General features: G+C 39.9%; 1 protein-coding gene across 1 annotated transcript in view; it reads right to left on the minus strand.

The window, feature by feature from the left end:
• The window catches only part of LOC124803286 (luciferin sulfotransferase-like), a 75639-nt gene that overhangs the window by 13211 nt on the left and 46565 nt on the right, over window positions 1-15863 (minus strand). Inside the window, exon 6 of the mRNA XM_047264468.1 lies at window positions 5247-5341. Coding sequence (XP_047120424.1) covers window positions 5247-5341 — 95 coding nt within the window. The remainder of the gene's footprint in view (window positions 1-5246; window positions 5342-15863) is intronic.

Here is a 15863-nt window from a genome sequence, read left to right on the forward strand (position 1 = left end):
CAGTGAATAGTTTAACAAGAATTCAGTTGTAGAAAACATTTTTAATTATCATTTTTTAAGTGTTGTAGAGGAAATAGGATCCACCTATTCATTAGAAAATGCGATACAGCATATGGAAGAGGCAATACCTGTGCAACTTGATAAAATTGATATTTAGCCCACCTCTCCTACTGAAATTAAGAAAATAATAAATTCACTCAAAAATAAATGCTCACATGGAATTGATGGCATTTCCAACAGAGTACAAAAAGCTTGTCCCAACAAATAAGTAGGATTTTCAGGCGCATATGTAGTAGCTCACTGAAACAGGGTATTTTTCCAGATAGACTGTAATATGCTATTGTTAAACAATTGCATAAAAAAGACGATAGGTCTGATGCTAACAACTACCACCCAATCTCACTTCCGACGACCTTATCCAAAATTCTTGGAAAAGTAATGTATTCAGGAGTAGCATCACATATCTGTAAAAATGAAGTACTAATAAAAATGTGAATTTGGTTTTCAGACGGGCTTTTCAATAGAAAATGCTATTATATGCTATCACTGCTGAAATATTAAGTGCATTGAATAACTGAACATCACCAATTGGGATATTTTGTCATCTCTCAAAGGCTTTTGATTGTGTGAATCATGAAATTCTTCTAGATAAGCTTAAGTATTGTGGTATGAGCGGAACAGTGCACAAATGCTTTAATTCATATCTAATTGGAAGAATGCAGAATTTTAAAATTAGCAGTACAGATTGTCTGCAAAAATCAGCAGAGTCCTTTAACTGGGAAGGTATCAAGAATGGTGTCCCACAGGGTTCAGTATTGGGTCCCTTATTGTTCTTAATATACAGGATGGTTCACGAATTATTGCCACCTAGAATAACTCCAAAAACATGACAGTATCTGAAAAGTTTGTGGAACAAATGTTGCATGGGACAATGGTGGCTATAATATGACATTGGTTTTTTGTTGTTAGGTGGGGTCGCATAAGAATATACAAAGGTCAATTTTGTTTTTTATATGGTATGCTATAGTTTAGTACTTATTTTCTGATAGTGGCTATCAAGCCAAATCCAATGACTTGTAACAGTAAGGCCTTTGAAGCTCAACAAAGGTCAAAGAAGTGGCATGAAATTCCATTTACAGGAGGCGTTCGAAGAGATGACCATTCGTATCAATGCAGTGCTGCAATCTTCTTATCACTTTGGCACTTACCAAAGCACATGCTCTGACAATTCTCTCTCGTATATCGTGCAAATAGTAAATATTCTAAAATATTCTCCGAATCTAATGTACCATTGACATGTAAACAAAATTTGACAGTTTCACAATACAACACTAATAGGAATGGTAACGCCAGTATTGTCGAATAAAGTGAATGTGAATGATGTATTCCTTCGAGAAACAAGTCCATATGCCTCTCATTTACAGAGAATGCCAACGAAATTCAGTGAGAGCTAGAGACTTATACACTGAAAGATATCCTCAACGTACTCACCCTACACGTCTTACATGTGTATGATACACTGACAACAACTGGATCTTTAACACATCAGAAACGAAAGTTACTAACGAGGAAACGGAAATTGGTGCTCTTGCAAATGTTGTTCGAGATCCTTGTTTAGTTCACGTCAAATCGCAAGGGAATCTGGCATGAGCCAGAGTAATGTTGTTCGTGTTCTGCATCGCCATAAATATCATCCTAAACATATCAGTCTCCACCAAGAATTAAGTGGTGCGGATTGCATGCATCACATTGAATTCTGCTGATGGGCTCAACTTCAGATTCAGAGGGCTGATACATTGATTAATTTCATTTTATTTACTGATGAGGCTAAATTCACGAACCATAGAAATGATAATTTGCATTATTGGGCAACTGAAAATCCGTGTTGGCTGCAGCAAGTTGCACACCAAAAACCGTGGGCAGTGAATGTATGGTGTGGGATTCTGGAGGACAGAATTATAGGTCCCTATTTCATCGAAGGAAATCTTAATGGTAGGAAGTACACCACATTCTTGCAAGAAACATTAGGTCTGATATTGGAAGAAATACCTTTAGGAACCAGGAACAGAATGTTGTATCAACACGATGAGTGTCCGGCACATTTTTCACTGATGGCTAGAAATGAGTTGCGGAGACAATTCCCAAATCGTTGAATTGGACGCCGAAGAGATGTGTCGTAATGCCTCGTTTGCCAGACTTGACGCCTCTGGATTTTTTGTTGTGGGGATTCCTGAAAGACATTGTTTATAAGATGTTCTAACTACACCTGAAGATATGCGAGAGAGAATTGTCAGAGCATGTGCTTCAATAAGTGCTGATGTGATAAGGAATAACACTCAATCCATGATAAGAAGATGGCAGCACTGCATTGATACCAATGGTCATCACTTCGAACACCTTCTGCAAATGGACGTTCATGCCACCTTTGTGACCTTCGTTGAGCTTCAAAGACCTTACTGTTACACATCACAGGATTCGTCTCGATAGATGCTATCAGAAAAAAAACACCAAACTACAGCACCCCATTACAAAAAAGTTACCTTGATATCTCTGAAGCGAACCCACCTAGCAACAAAAAAACCAATGTCATATTATGGCCTCCATTGTCCCATGCAACATTTGACCCTCAAACTTTTCAGCTCCTATCAAAATTTCGGAGTTGTTCTAGGTGGCAATAGTTAGTGACTCACCCTGTATATTAATGACTTGCCACTCAATATTCATAAAGATACAAAGCTAGTTCTTTTTGCTGATGATACAAGTACAGCAATCACACCCAAAAAACAAAACTCAGCTGAATTTCAGAATATCATTAAGTGGTTCTCTGCAAATGGCCTCTCACTAAATTTTGAGAAATTATACAATTCCAAACAGTAAATGGCATAACACCATTGATAAATATAGACTATGAACATTCTGTTGCTAGGGGGAGAATACTTAAAATTTCTGGATGTGGGCATTGATGAGAGATTGAATTGGAAGAAACACATCGATGATCTGCCGAAACGTTTAGGTTCAGCTACTTATGCTATTAGGGTTATTGCAAATTTTGGTGATAAACATATCAGTAAATTAGCCTACTATGCCTATTTTCAATCACTGATTTCACACAGCATCATATTTTGGGGCAATTCGTCATTAAGAGAGAAGTATAATCAGAAGTGTAATCAGAATAGTAGCTTGAACCCACCCAAGATCACCTTGCACACATTTATTTAAGGAACTCGGGATATTCACAGTACCTTCACAGCACATATATTCATATATGAAATTTGTTATTAATAATCCATCCCAATTCAAAAATAACAGTGACATGCATATCTACAACACTGTAAGAAAGGATTATCTTAACTGGTCTGGATTAAATCTCACTTTGGCACAGAAAGTGGTGAATTATGCTGCCACCTCCTGACATGTTTTGCATATTTCCTCACAGTAATGTCTTGTGGAATAATTTTCTGGGTTAGCTCATCACTTGTAAAGAAAGTATTGATTGCACAATAACGAGCAGTAAGAATAATATATGGTGTGCACCTGCAGTTGTCACGCAGGCACCTCTTCAAAGAGCTGAGTGCTTTAACTGCATCATCACAATACATATATATTCGCTAATGAAATTTGTCAATTTCAAAAGAATAGTGACATTCACACCTACAACACCAGAGGAAAAATGACGTTTATTACGATTCTTAAAGCTGTCACTCACTCTGAAAGGAATTCGGTGTGGAGCTACGAAAATTTTTGATCATTTACCCAATATTGTAAAATGTCTGCTAAGTAGCAATGCAAGTTTTAATTAAGCTAAAATCATTTCTCCTTGACAACTCCTTCTGGTCAATGGACCAATTTCTGTTTAATAACTGGTAACTTGCAAGACAACTAGTTTTAAGTGCAATTGCATCATGTATACATAACCTATAAACGGACTCATTCCACATCACTTTGATAAAAGAATCGTTCGTGTGATCCGTGGAACATGGAAAGACTTAACTAACGAACTAAATGTTTGTTTAATGGAGAAACAAGTTATTTGCACTGGACAGATCAGCTTGAAGAACTGCTTCAAACCACTCTTGAGAAGGACGATCATAACAATGAGAACTTGGACTCTCTGTTGTACACTACATTAAAGACCGAAACTGGAAACGTTTCTAGAACAGGATGCCTGAAAGGTTAAAGCACTAAGTAATGGTTAATTACCAGATATTTGGCATTAAACAAGTTACAAAATACGTACTCAAGACAAGAGCTCTTCTAATTTTTTTATCGCTATAACTAAAATCAAAGGTCATTTTACGCTTCATCTCCATTAAAATAACCCTAGTCTAAAGAAAACACTCCCAAAGGTAATACTATCAAAGACACTTTTCTTCAGAAAAGGAAAAACATTTGCTTTTGACAATTCTGTGACACTGTAACTGGAGTGTGTTAAGGGCATATTGCAAACAGAACTTATGAGTACATACTGAAAATTAATGCCTCCAAATTTTGTGTTCTGTTCTCACTATCATCTGAGGTATTACACGTCTTGCATATTACTCGTTCAACTTTCCCACTTCTCTGAATCAAGTTGCAACTCTCTACCATTAGAGGGTTCCGAAATACAGCGTATAACTTGGCCGTGTATACCGTCATTATTTCAGTAATTGAGCAACAGTGAGCTGTAACCGAGTTTTTAAGTGAAGAAAACGTGCTTCTAATTGAAATCCTTCGCCCTTTATATGACCATACCAGACCACACATAAGCGAAGACTATTGTAGTCTTAGTGCTTGGGTTCATGGTCATTGATCGTCCACCATACCGTTCCTGCTTGGCCCCTATCCGAGTTTTATCTGTTTCCAAAACTTAGAAACACCTTCGAGGGCTTCATTTTGACAGTGATAAAGTGGTGCATGCAGAAGTGAAATTGTGGCTTCATCAACTAAGTGAAATATTCTACAATGATGGTATCAACAAACCGGGAGAAATGTGTATGTCGGCAGGAAGCTTTAAGAGTTTTCACACCAAAAATTCATGGGCATTACTTTTCACCATTTACTCGTACATAACAAACCGGCAGTGGCCGTCAGGTTCTAATTATTAGTATCATATGCCACTATGAATAAATGTCAAATATCACATGGTAACTTTCGGTTTCCTGCCTAGCTTATAACTGTCAGCCACAGTGGAATTCACACCCCCTTGCAGAATTTAAAGATGGTGCATGGAATGCGCATTTGTTATTTAAGGTACTCGTAGTGCTTACCTTCTTCATTTCTTCATACGTGTTGAACAGTACATTCGGCTCATTTCTCATCTTCCAAAAATCGAGTACATGGTCCCAGAACGGAGTGAATGGTACTGTAAAACAAGAAGATGCCAGTTAAAACATGTAGTGAACGAGGCAAAATAGAATCTGCCTGAAAAAAAGTGAAGCACCCAGAAAGGAAGGAAGAAATGAGATGAAACTTCGTGGACTGAAAATCTATATGATTTCAATGGTTACAAAATCGAGACACACTAATAAAGAACTCAGCAGTTTGAGCACACTTGTAAGTGTGACATTGCACCTCGTCTGTTCAGGATGCATGTATTGATTCGCTTCTATTCTCTCCTGAGGCAAGCTGGTCCATAACTGTTGCAAATAGTTCTTGATTCCTATTTAATGGCACTGGGCATTGCAGATGCTCCCATCCATGATCTATTGGGAGCAGATCTGAGGGATCTTGCTAGCTACAGGAGTACCTCAACATCAGACAGACAGTTCATGAACGTTTGTGTCATGTGTGGACGAGAACTGTCTTGTTGAAACTAGTACATGAGAGGTAGCTCTAGAGTCCGCAGGAGGCTCGTGATGTACTTTTCTGCCGCTAGGGTTCATTAAACCACTGTCAGCCATGACCTGTAGTCATACCGAATGGCTTGCCACACTGTGACCCCAGGATTAACATCACTGTGTCTCTGCAGAACACTGGGAGAATGAGACCTCTCCCCAGATCTCCAGCAAACTCGCTGATTATGAGCATCCAGGGTAGTCCAAAACCGCGATTCACCACTGAACACAATTCATCAGCTGTCCATGCTTCTTGGTCAACTATAACGTCGTCACAAAAGTTTCTGTAATGATTGTAAGTACATTTAAATTCTTCTTGCTAAGGAGGGTGACATTTTCAGTGTAGTTTATGTTGCCAATATCAGTAACAAGGCTGTCCAGATTCTTCAATAACAACTACATACCAAAGCGTTTGTTGGCTGCTTTCTTCTTCTTCACTAATAGCTGGGGATGTTTAGCATTTTGAAGGAATGCATATTGCCACTTACCGCTGTCACACAAGACTGATGATATGCAGCTATCAAGCGTCCTTTTACACTCTAAAGGTCCAAGATAGCAGCACTTCCAATAATATGATCTTCTATCGCATCCTCTGAATATGTTTATTCTTGCAATCCAGCTATAATCTCCTAGGTCAGTTCCACTAGAGTGTGTGTGTGAGGGGGGGGGGGTCGGGTGGAGGGGGGGGGGGGGTGGCTTGCGGGTGGGTGGGGAGAGGAGGGTGCTGTGTCACGGATACCCAGGGCCTGAGAAGATCGATGAGCAACTTGCATGTTTCCTTGTAGGCTACTATATACAACTACAGAATGGACCTTGTGTTTGAACTTTATAAGTGTATTAAACCTCAACAAACTGTGCCAGTTAGTTCTAATTGGTGTCATCTGACGAAGAAGTTACAGTACAGTTGCTGTGTAATGTTTAACAGTGTTCTGCAGTTTGTCTACTGATGCAATAAGAATACCTGAAAATTGACTGTTGTACAAGTTAATTTTCTGGGCAATTAAGAACAAGAAAAAAAATTGCGTTCTGTTTGCGAATTTTAATTATTTAACAGTGAACTACTTGGAGATTCTTAACACATACTCCAAAAAGAGAATATATATTAATTACACAGAAGAGTTTTATTAAAGTAGGAGAAATGTATTTTTCACAATCCATGTTATTGTTGTCCACATCCTCATCCTTTACTCGCATCCTTTATAATTAGAATCTATGTATAACCCTCTTCATTTGAGGTCTGTATACCATTGGCGGAGATCTTCTTCTTGTTGGAAACCATAGTTCTCCCGCTGAAGCATCATAATATTTAGGAATCTTTGTAACATCTGGGCTAATCCAATGTGTTGAATACACAAAGTTGTGCAGTCCCTGTTCTCACTGTTAATGCCTGTATAAGCACAGGCAGAAGCATCAGTGGTCATAACTTGCAATATACACTCAATGTGTACTGTCACCCTGCATGTAGCGTCAAAGATCATAATCTCGTTCATTGTGACAATAAGCTGTCAGCAGAGCCCGGCATATCCAACTTTTATACCAAAACCAAATCTAAAATATAAATATTTTTAAATGACATCCACTGCTGCAAATAATACACATTAGCAGTGACAAACCGTCATGAGAGAACCATCAAAGGATAAAGATGTTGATGCTCATAGCAACACTACTTGCTGCAAGACAGTGAAGTACCAGCGCTGGTAATGATGATTAATATATATATATATATATATATATATATATATATATATATATATATATATATATATATATGTGTGTGTGTGTGTGTGTGTGTGTGTGTGTGTGTGCAACATCACCTGACGCAGAAATTATGTTGTTTAGCATTAGTTACAGTGTAAACAACAGCAGCAGCAGCAGACATGTCAGTTGAGTACAATATTGGACCAGGAGTTGTATCCGGTGGTTGTACTACAATATTCACGATTTAGTGAAGCCAAACTCATACTATCCACAGATGAAGGGTTTCGAATATGCAATGCGTCAATGCAGATATTTGCTTTATCCATGGAAATGTTGACCCACCATAAGTTATGCTGGGAGAATTACAGTGCTTAACAACAAACAGTTCTCACATAACAGGAGAAGGCATTTAAGAATTTAATTAGCACCAATTATGTAATACAGCAGTCTCTAGAATGTTGACTACACTGGCAAAAACATGCCCACCGATTCTTAGACATTGCGGAGTAATCTGAGGGAGATGAATCACCACACTCTCTCTTTGAAGCGTTAAGCCACTATCAGAAAGTATTAAACATTTCTCACACATGGCAGATGAAAGCATAAGAAGAAGAGGAAGGAGAAGAAGAAAGGAGAAGGCTATACTACCACTGACTACATCAACCATCACAATATTAGCCAACCAGAAAAGACATTCGGGGTCAGCTGGGACTAATCGTATATGTTAGGAAAACATACAGTTCAAGAAGCACCAATACATGTTGGAGAAAAGGTGTTTGATTTGACACCCAGTTTAGTGGGCCAGGACTATTAGAGTCCTAAAAACAACGAACCCCAAAAAATATTTGCCAGAAGAAATATCATATGGTGAAACCTTGTGTATGACTTAAATGCATAGGTGAGACAACGCCCCAAATAGGCTGTTAAAAAGCACAAACAGTAGAAGATCACATTCTAATTATTAGATCAGCATCAACTGGTGCACTTAGCAAAGCTGAAGGAATTGACATTCTGCATAAAAAACTGAATGCATTACCTCTGAAGTGCACGTGATGGTGTGATGAAAAGTAATGATCCAAAGCTTTTATTCCTTCTTCTATGACGACAGAGATATTCATGTCAGACGTATTACTCAGTCGACTTTCCCATTTCGCTGATGCAAGTTTCAACCCTCTGGTGCAAGAGGACTGTGTCACACAGTGATGTGTAACTATTTCAGTGTGTGAGAAACTGAATGCACGAATTCGAAGAGTACCTCTACAGATTGAGCACCCTCTCCTTCAGTTTGACAATGCCCCCTGATGAAAGTTGTCATCTGCAACAGTGGGACACTTTGAGATCACTGTCATCGATCATCAACTGTAAAGTTCCGACTTAGCTCCATCTAGTTTTCACACGTTTCCAAAACTTGAACACCGTCGAGGATTTAACTTCGATAGTGATGAAGATGTGCAGGCAGAGGTGAGTTGTGGCTCTGTCAACAAAGTCAGACATTCTAAAGCGAAGGTATCAACAAATTTATCTCTCTTTGGGAGAAACGTGTTCAGTGCCAGGGGGTCTGCGTTGAGAAAGAAATATATAGACGTGAAGACAAGGGATGTTGAATGTTAATAAAATTTATTTTATTAAAAATCTGTAAGAGGTTCCACGTGAAAGATCCAGATGCCCTTGTATACCATGATGAACTGAATGAAATCATCGAATACTTAAACTACACACGTCATTTGCTGCAGGGAAAACAGCCCAAATGAATGAAATAACATAAAATATTTCAAAGCATCAAGAAAGGTTGGGACGAAACGGTCTCATGACAAACTAAAACAGACCATAGACGCGAATTTTACAAGAAGAATTTCAAGCAGGTAACGGAACAGTGCGGAATAAACCACTACTCAACATTCTTCCACATGAAAGCGAGTATTGTGGAACATCTGAACAGAACGATAAAAATGGTAGGAGGATGCAATTTAATCTTTGAGGTTCATACAAAATGGCTCGACATTCTGCCACAATTTATTGGGGATTATAATTGAACTAAACATCATAAAACTAAAATGAGGCCTATTGAGGTTCATGATAGTGGGTTTCAAAATACACTATACAGGCAGACAATCGTATTAAGATTGTGGATCCGCACAAGCAGAAATTGAGTGTATGTGATATGCTGCGTATGCAACTTTGCTTGAGAAGGCTTACCAACCGAACTGATTAACAGAGATATTTACATTTTCCAAAGTACAGTGGACAAACTCCGAGAACTGCATCTTGTGTGGATCAAAAAAATGGCCCACATTGAATCAGTATCTGTGGAACTGCCTACCCAGGATAAAAGATTCTTAATGTTTAAGAACACCCACACCAGGAGTGATGTCCCTTCGTCATATATACTGACTCTGAGTGTCTCCTAGCTCCTGTGGTGCATTGTGAGGATGGCCCCAATACTTCTCATACTACCTTCATTAAGTGGTACATACCATATGTAGCAACATGTCAAGATATATGCTTCTATGACCCCAACATCAAGAGATTCAAACAACAAATTCAAATCGTACATTGGGGATAGTCATTTGAGATTGCTGCTCTCAGAGCTCGAAAAACACAAAGTAGAAATTCCACATAGAGACCACAACACTTACAGCTTGAAATATCAGTTACCATATACACATGCCGATCTTCTTCCATGATTTAAGTGGGTATGATACTCAGTTTCTTGTTGGGCACTAGGGTGATTGCGACTTGAATGATGATGAGCCCAGTGTAATCCCTGACACCGTTAAAAAAAATTATTTTGCGAGCGGATCACGCCAAAAAAAGAAAAAAAACATTCTGCTTCCCGAATTCACTACATTTCATGCACTTGTCTCTTCAGGAAACCTGGTGAGACGATGCATCAGGATATGCATATCACCATAGCTGCATATACTGATGGTGCAAAGTTTCAGCTTTTGACAAAGAAGGGGGTCTTTCCATATTAGTACCTGGATGTGAAGGAGTGACTCCATGGAACCATGTTAGCTGTCATAACCACATTCTGCAGTAAACTCACATATACTGTCGTAACAGATGCTGAGTATGGGCATACGGTGTACGTCTGACAGGAGTTCTGATTTTAGGACGTATGTTAAATTGAACATGACAGCCAATATACAGTTGTCTCAAACTTGTTTGAGATTTTCAAGCATCTGGACGTAGGAAAGTACTCTCTGAATCCTGCCTTTTGTTACACTATACCAAGGCTCTCATGGGACACAGTCTTAAGAACATGTGTCAAACTATTATATGTATCTATTCCGCTACGAGTTTGTGAAGCCGTACTTTGCTGATCCAAATTTGCTTTATACAGACAGTTTCATCTACAGGGTGGAAAGCTGCTATCCATATGAAGTAATTGGATGCGATCTCTAAGCATTCGAGATCTCCAGATATAGGACTGATAGTCCTTATTGAAAGAAACCTCAAAACAAGGAAGTTATTGACCTGAGGAAAAGCGAAGTGAATGGTTTGTGGAATTTGTAGTGTTCACATCGAAAATGTATGCATATTATGACACAGGTGCCATCCAAAGAAGGGCTAAGCGTTTTGCACTGTGGAACCTCAAAGGCTCTCACATTATAGGATTACAAGAGGTGCTTGTTCGATGGCATTGGTGCCGCTCTGGTTATGGTATGCCAAGTAGTATTGCACGACAGGTGAAAGGTGAGCTGTCGCGAGATGACAACGCTTAATCTTTGTTGATAGGATTGAGACCCTCTCATAGCCACACTTCATTTGCGAGTGACTGAGTGCACAGATCTGTATGTATTTGTAAACGGTTGTTTGATAAACAGTGGTTGTGTGTGTCTGTGTGAATGAATAAAAATTTAACGGTGTATAAACTGTACATAGCATTTAAGTTTTCTCTCTACTACTTTTTAGTGTATAAATGTATCGTATAGTAGTAGTACTGGATATAAGTCATCGGAAAATTTTATTGTAGGAATTTGCTTTGCGGCTTATTATAACTAAGGCAAGTTCTAGTAATTTATATAAATCATCACAAACTGAATTATTTTACATACATTTGTAAATAAATTAATGAGAATTGTATTGAAATATTAATTTGTTATATCATTAGCATTATTTCCTAATCCTTCACTATTGAGTGCAACAGAAATAAAGAGAAAATATTGTCAATCATAATTTGTTTACAACAAACTTGATCCTCACCATATGGTGTACAGGTCTAGAATCAAGAGAGCCACGTGTGTGTCCTAGTTATAAAGGATGAGGGGGTGTGGGGTTCCCACAATTTTAATGTGTTCCCGTTGGCTGAGAGATATAGAAGGCTGGGAGAGGCTGCCCTTCGTCTTCTAGTCAATTTTATTGCACAAGTTGCATGGGTGGGTTATGAGGTTCCATACTGACCTTGAATGTAAGCCACACAAGTGCCCAGCGAGCATGTATTCAGTATCGAGTTACATCTTGACCTTGAATATACCTCACACTATTTCCTCAGATTCTTGAGTAGGAAGACGGTGTCCCTGGGTGACTAGAATACAACTCGTCCACTGGCCTCAGCTCTAAAATGATATTCCCTGTCAAGGCCAAGTGTAACCAACACGAGGAGTCGTTGTCAGCGTCCTTGAGATAAGATCGTTTCTGCGACTCGTACATACACTGCGTAATTACTGACGTGTTGCAGCAGTGTGATTTCTGTTCTGATATATCATATCCACAGCCACATCCACATACATATTCCACAACACATCGAATGGTGCATGGTGGATGGTACCCTATACCACAGCTAGCCATTTCCTTTGCTGTTCCACCCATAAATACGAGCAACAAGGAAAGACGACTGCCTATATGCCTCCGTGTGAGGGCTTATTTCTCTTATATTCGTGGACCATACGCAAAATGAACGTTGGCAGCAGAAGAATTGTTGTGCCATCAGCTTCAGATGAGGGGTCTGTAAGTTTTGTCAATAGAGCACTGGGCTCTGTTACTTAAGAAGTCTCAGAGCCAGTCACATATTTGAGAACCTATTCTGTATGCTTGTAACTTCTTTAACAGTCTGCAGTATTCGAAAATTCTACAGCAAATCGATGTGAAGGAAACTGGTCTGTAATTAGGCAGATCCGATCTTTTTTTCGAGTCGCTTGGGACTTCGCGCTGGGCGAAAGATTCGCGATAAATGTAAACTAATTAAGGCGCCAGTGTCATAGAACACTCTCTGTAAAACCGAATTGAGATGACATCCGACTTATTTCTTTTCAACAGCTTCAGTTGCTTCCCTACGCCAGGGATGCCTGTTATTACGTCCTCCAAACGGAAGTCTGTGCGACTGTCAAACGACGGTATGTTTGTACGATGATCCTGCGGGAAATTCTTAAACGTCAAATTTTAAATTTCAGCTTCCTTTTGCTGTCTTCTATTGCCACACCAGACTAGTCAACGAGTTTATAAGCCTTAATCCGCTTCGTAATTTCACATAGAGTCAGAGTTTTCTTGGGTTCTTGTCAAATTCATTTGTTAAGGTTTAAAATGTTAAGGTTGTTTTAAATGCCAACATATTAGGTTAGGCTTTACCGTGCCGCGCGGGATAAGCCGAGCGGTCCAAGGCGCTGCAGTCATGGACTGTGCGGCTGGTCCCGGCGGAGGTTCGAGTCCTCCCTCAGGCATGGGTGTGTGTGTTTGTCCTTAGGATAATTTAGGTTAAGTAGTGTGTAAGCTTAGGGACTGATGACCTTAGCAGTTAAGCCCCATAAGATTTCACAAACATTTGAACATTTTTTGTCTTTACCGTGACTGTTATGACATTAAATGAAACAGCAAGTTTACTGTTACCAGTCGCTCTTTATTTATCTCCACTACGCGTCTGAAAGGTTTAAACCTCCATCGTAAGGTGGATTTAGATTTGTTAGTATGACATTTGTGTGTGAGTTGTGTTACGATTTTTTTGAGGAAATTGTGGCACTGTCTAGTGGAGAAACAAAACACTAATTCAGAACTTGGTTTCGGGTTTCTTTCGATAAAAAACTAAACGTATATCTAACGGCAAGAATAAAATAAGTGAAATAGAGTTATTAATTACAGGACTGTATCACTAACGTCGATTTGCAGCAGGGTTTTGGAACATGTACTGTATTCGAACATTATGATGTACGTCGAAGAAAACGATTTATTGACACATAGTCAGCACGGTTTCAGAAAATATCGTTCTTGTGAAACACAACTAGCGCTTTATAGTCATGAAGTAATAAGTGCTATCGACAGAGGATGTCAAATTGATTTCATATTTTTAGATTTCCAGTGGGCTTTCGCCACCGTTCCTCACAAGCGTCTTCTAACCAAACTGCGTGCCTACGGAATATCGCCTCAGTTGTGCGACTGGATTCGTTATTTCCTGTCAGAAAGGTCACAGTTCGTAGTAATAGACGGAAAGTCATCGAGTAAAAAAGAAGTAATATCCGGCGTTCCCCAAGGAAGTGTTATACGTCGTCTATTGTTCCTGATCTATATTAACGACATAGAAGACAATCTGAGTAGCGGTCTTAGATGATGCTGTCATTTTCCATCTTGTAAGGTCATCAGATGGCCAAAACGAATTGCAAAATGATTTACATAAGATATCTATATGGTGCGAAAAGTGGCAATTGACCCTGAATAAAAAAAAGTGTGAAGGTGAGTACTAAAAGAAATCCGCTAAATTTCGAAGACACGATTAGTTCCACAAATCTGAAGGCTGTAAATTGAACTAAATACTTAGGGATTACAATTACAAAAACCCTAAATTGGAACGAACAGATAGATAATGTTGTGCATAGAGCCAACCAAAGACTGCGATCCATTGGAAGAACACTTAGAAGAGGCAACATGTCTACTAAAGAGACTGTTTACACCACGCTTGTCCGCCCTATTCCGGAGTATTGCTGTGCGGTGTGGGATCCGCATCAGGTGGGGCTGACAGATGACGTCGAAAAAGTACAAAGAAGGGCAGCTCGTTTTGTATTATCGCGAAATAGGGGAGATAGTACCACAGACATGGTACGTGAATTGGGGTGGCAATCATTAAAACAAAGGCGTTTTTCGTTGCGACGGGATCTTCTCATGAAATTTCAATCACCAGTTTTGTCCTCCGGTTGCAAAAACATTCTGTTGGCACCCACCTACATAGAGAGAAATGATCATCACGATAAAATAAGAGAAATCAGGGCTCCCACAGAAAAATTTAAGTGCTCGTTTTCCCGCGTGCCGTTCGAGAGTGGAACGGTAGAGAGACAGCTTGAACGTGGTTCATTGAACCCTCTGCCAGCACGTTATTGTGAATAGCAAAGTAATCAAGTAGATGTAGATGTACAGTGCCTACAGTACTGTAGGTAGTCTATTTTATTTATTTTATTTTTACGTTTCACCCAGCTCTCGGTTCCGAGACTAAGTTGAGCACGACAGCTTTTCTGGAGGGCAGAAAATTCAGGAACTTTATTCTGTGCGCAGTTTGCTTTCGCTCTCTGCGTATCGACTGGTGAGCGTTCATCGGGGACCACAAACTACCGTCTACCCTAAAACAAAATCTTGTGCAGTGCGCAGATACTCTTCTACCAAAGACCTGCTTCCTTTGCGTAGTACACCATTGCCCTATCTATGTCTTATAATTCTCCACGCCATAACCCAGGTCCGGAAATCTGCAAACAGTACTGTCACAGAATCGGCAAATTCTTTTGCTGAGACCCTCCACTCGGCTCCAAACCAAAAGACCTCGGCCGGCCGCGGTGGTCTAGCGGTTCTAGGCGCTCAGTCCGGAGCCGCGCGACTGCTATGGTCGCAGGTTCGATCCTGCCTCGGGCATGGATGTGTGTGATGTCCTTGGGTTAGTTAGGTTTAAGTAGTTCTACGTTCTAGGGGACTGATGACCATAGATGTTAAGTCCCATAGTGCTCAGAGCCATTTGAACCAAAAGACCTCGATTAACCCTGTGACCAATTCTGCAGACTGGGAGCTCTGCTTGCACCCAGCGCGTGAGGCCAGCAGTCTTCACCATTTCCCGCGAGCCGCCCCGAAGCTGTGGATGGCCTCGGAACCCACGCGGGAGACGTCATTGCTGCCGACATGTGCCTTGACTAGCAGATGACTGCATCCTGCACGCTCGATAACAGCAAGCAAGGCCTCCTCTACATTTCCTATGAGGCCATCGACAGGTATACCGAATGCACACTGGATTTCTTTCCGGCCCTAAGCTATTTCAGAACCTTCAACATCGCAGCGCGTCAGCAACCGTTGGTTAATATATTAAAAAACTAAAAACCCGCCTCGATTGCGAAAAAAGCACCTAGTGTTAAGTGTTAACCCAGGTTTCGGCGTAGATAACTACAC

Source organism: Schistocerca piceifrons, chromosome 6, assembly GCF_021461385.2.
Source record: "Schistocerca piceifrons isolate TAMUIC-IGC-003096 chromosome 6, iqSchPice1.1, whole genome shotgun sequence".
NCBI classification, from domain to species: Eukaryota; Metazoa; Arthropoda; class Insecta; order Orthoptera; family Acrididae; genus Schistocerca; species Schistocerca piceifrons.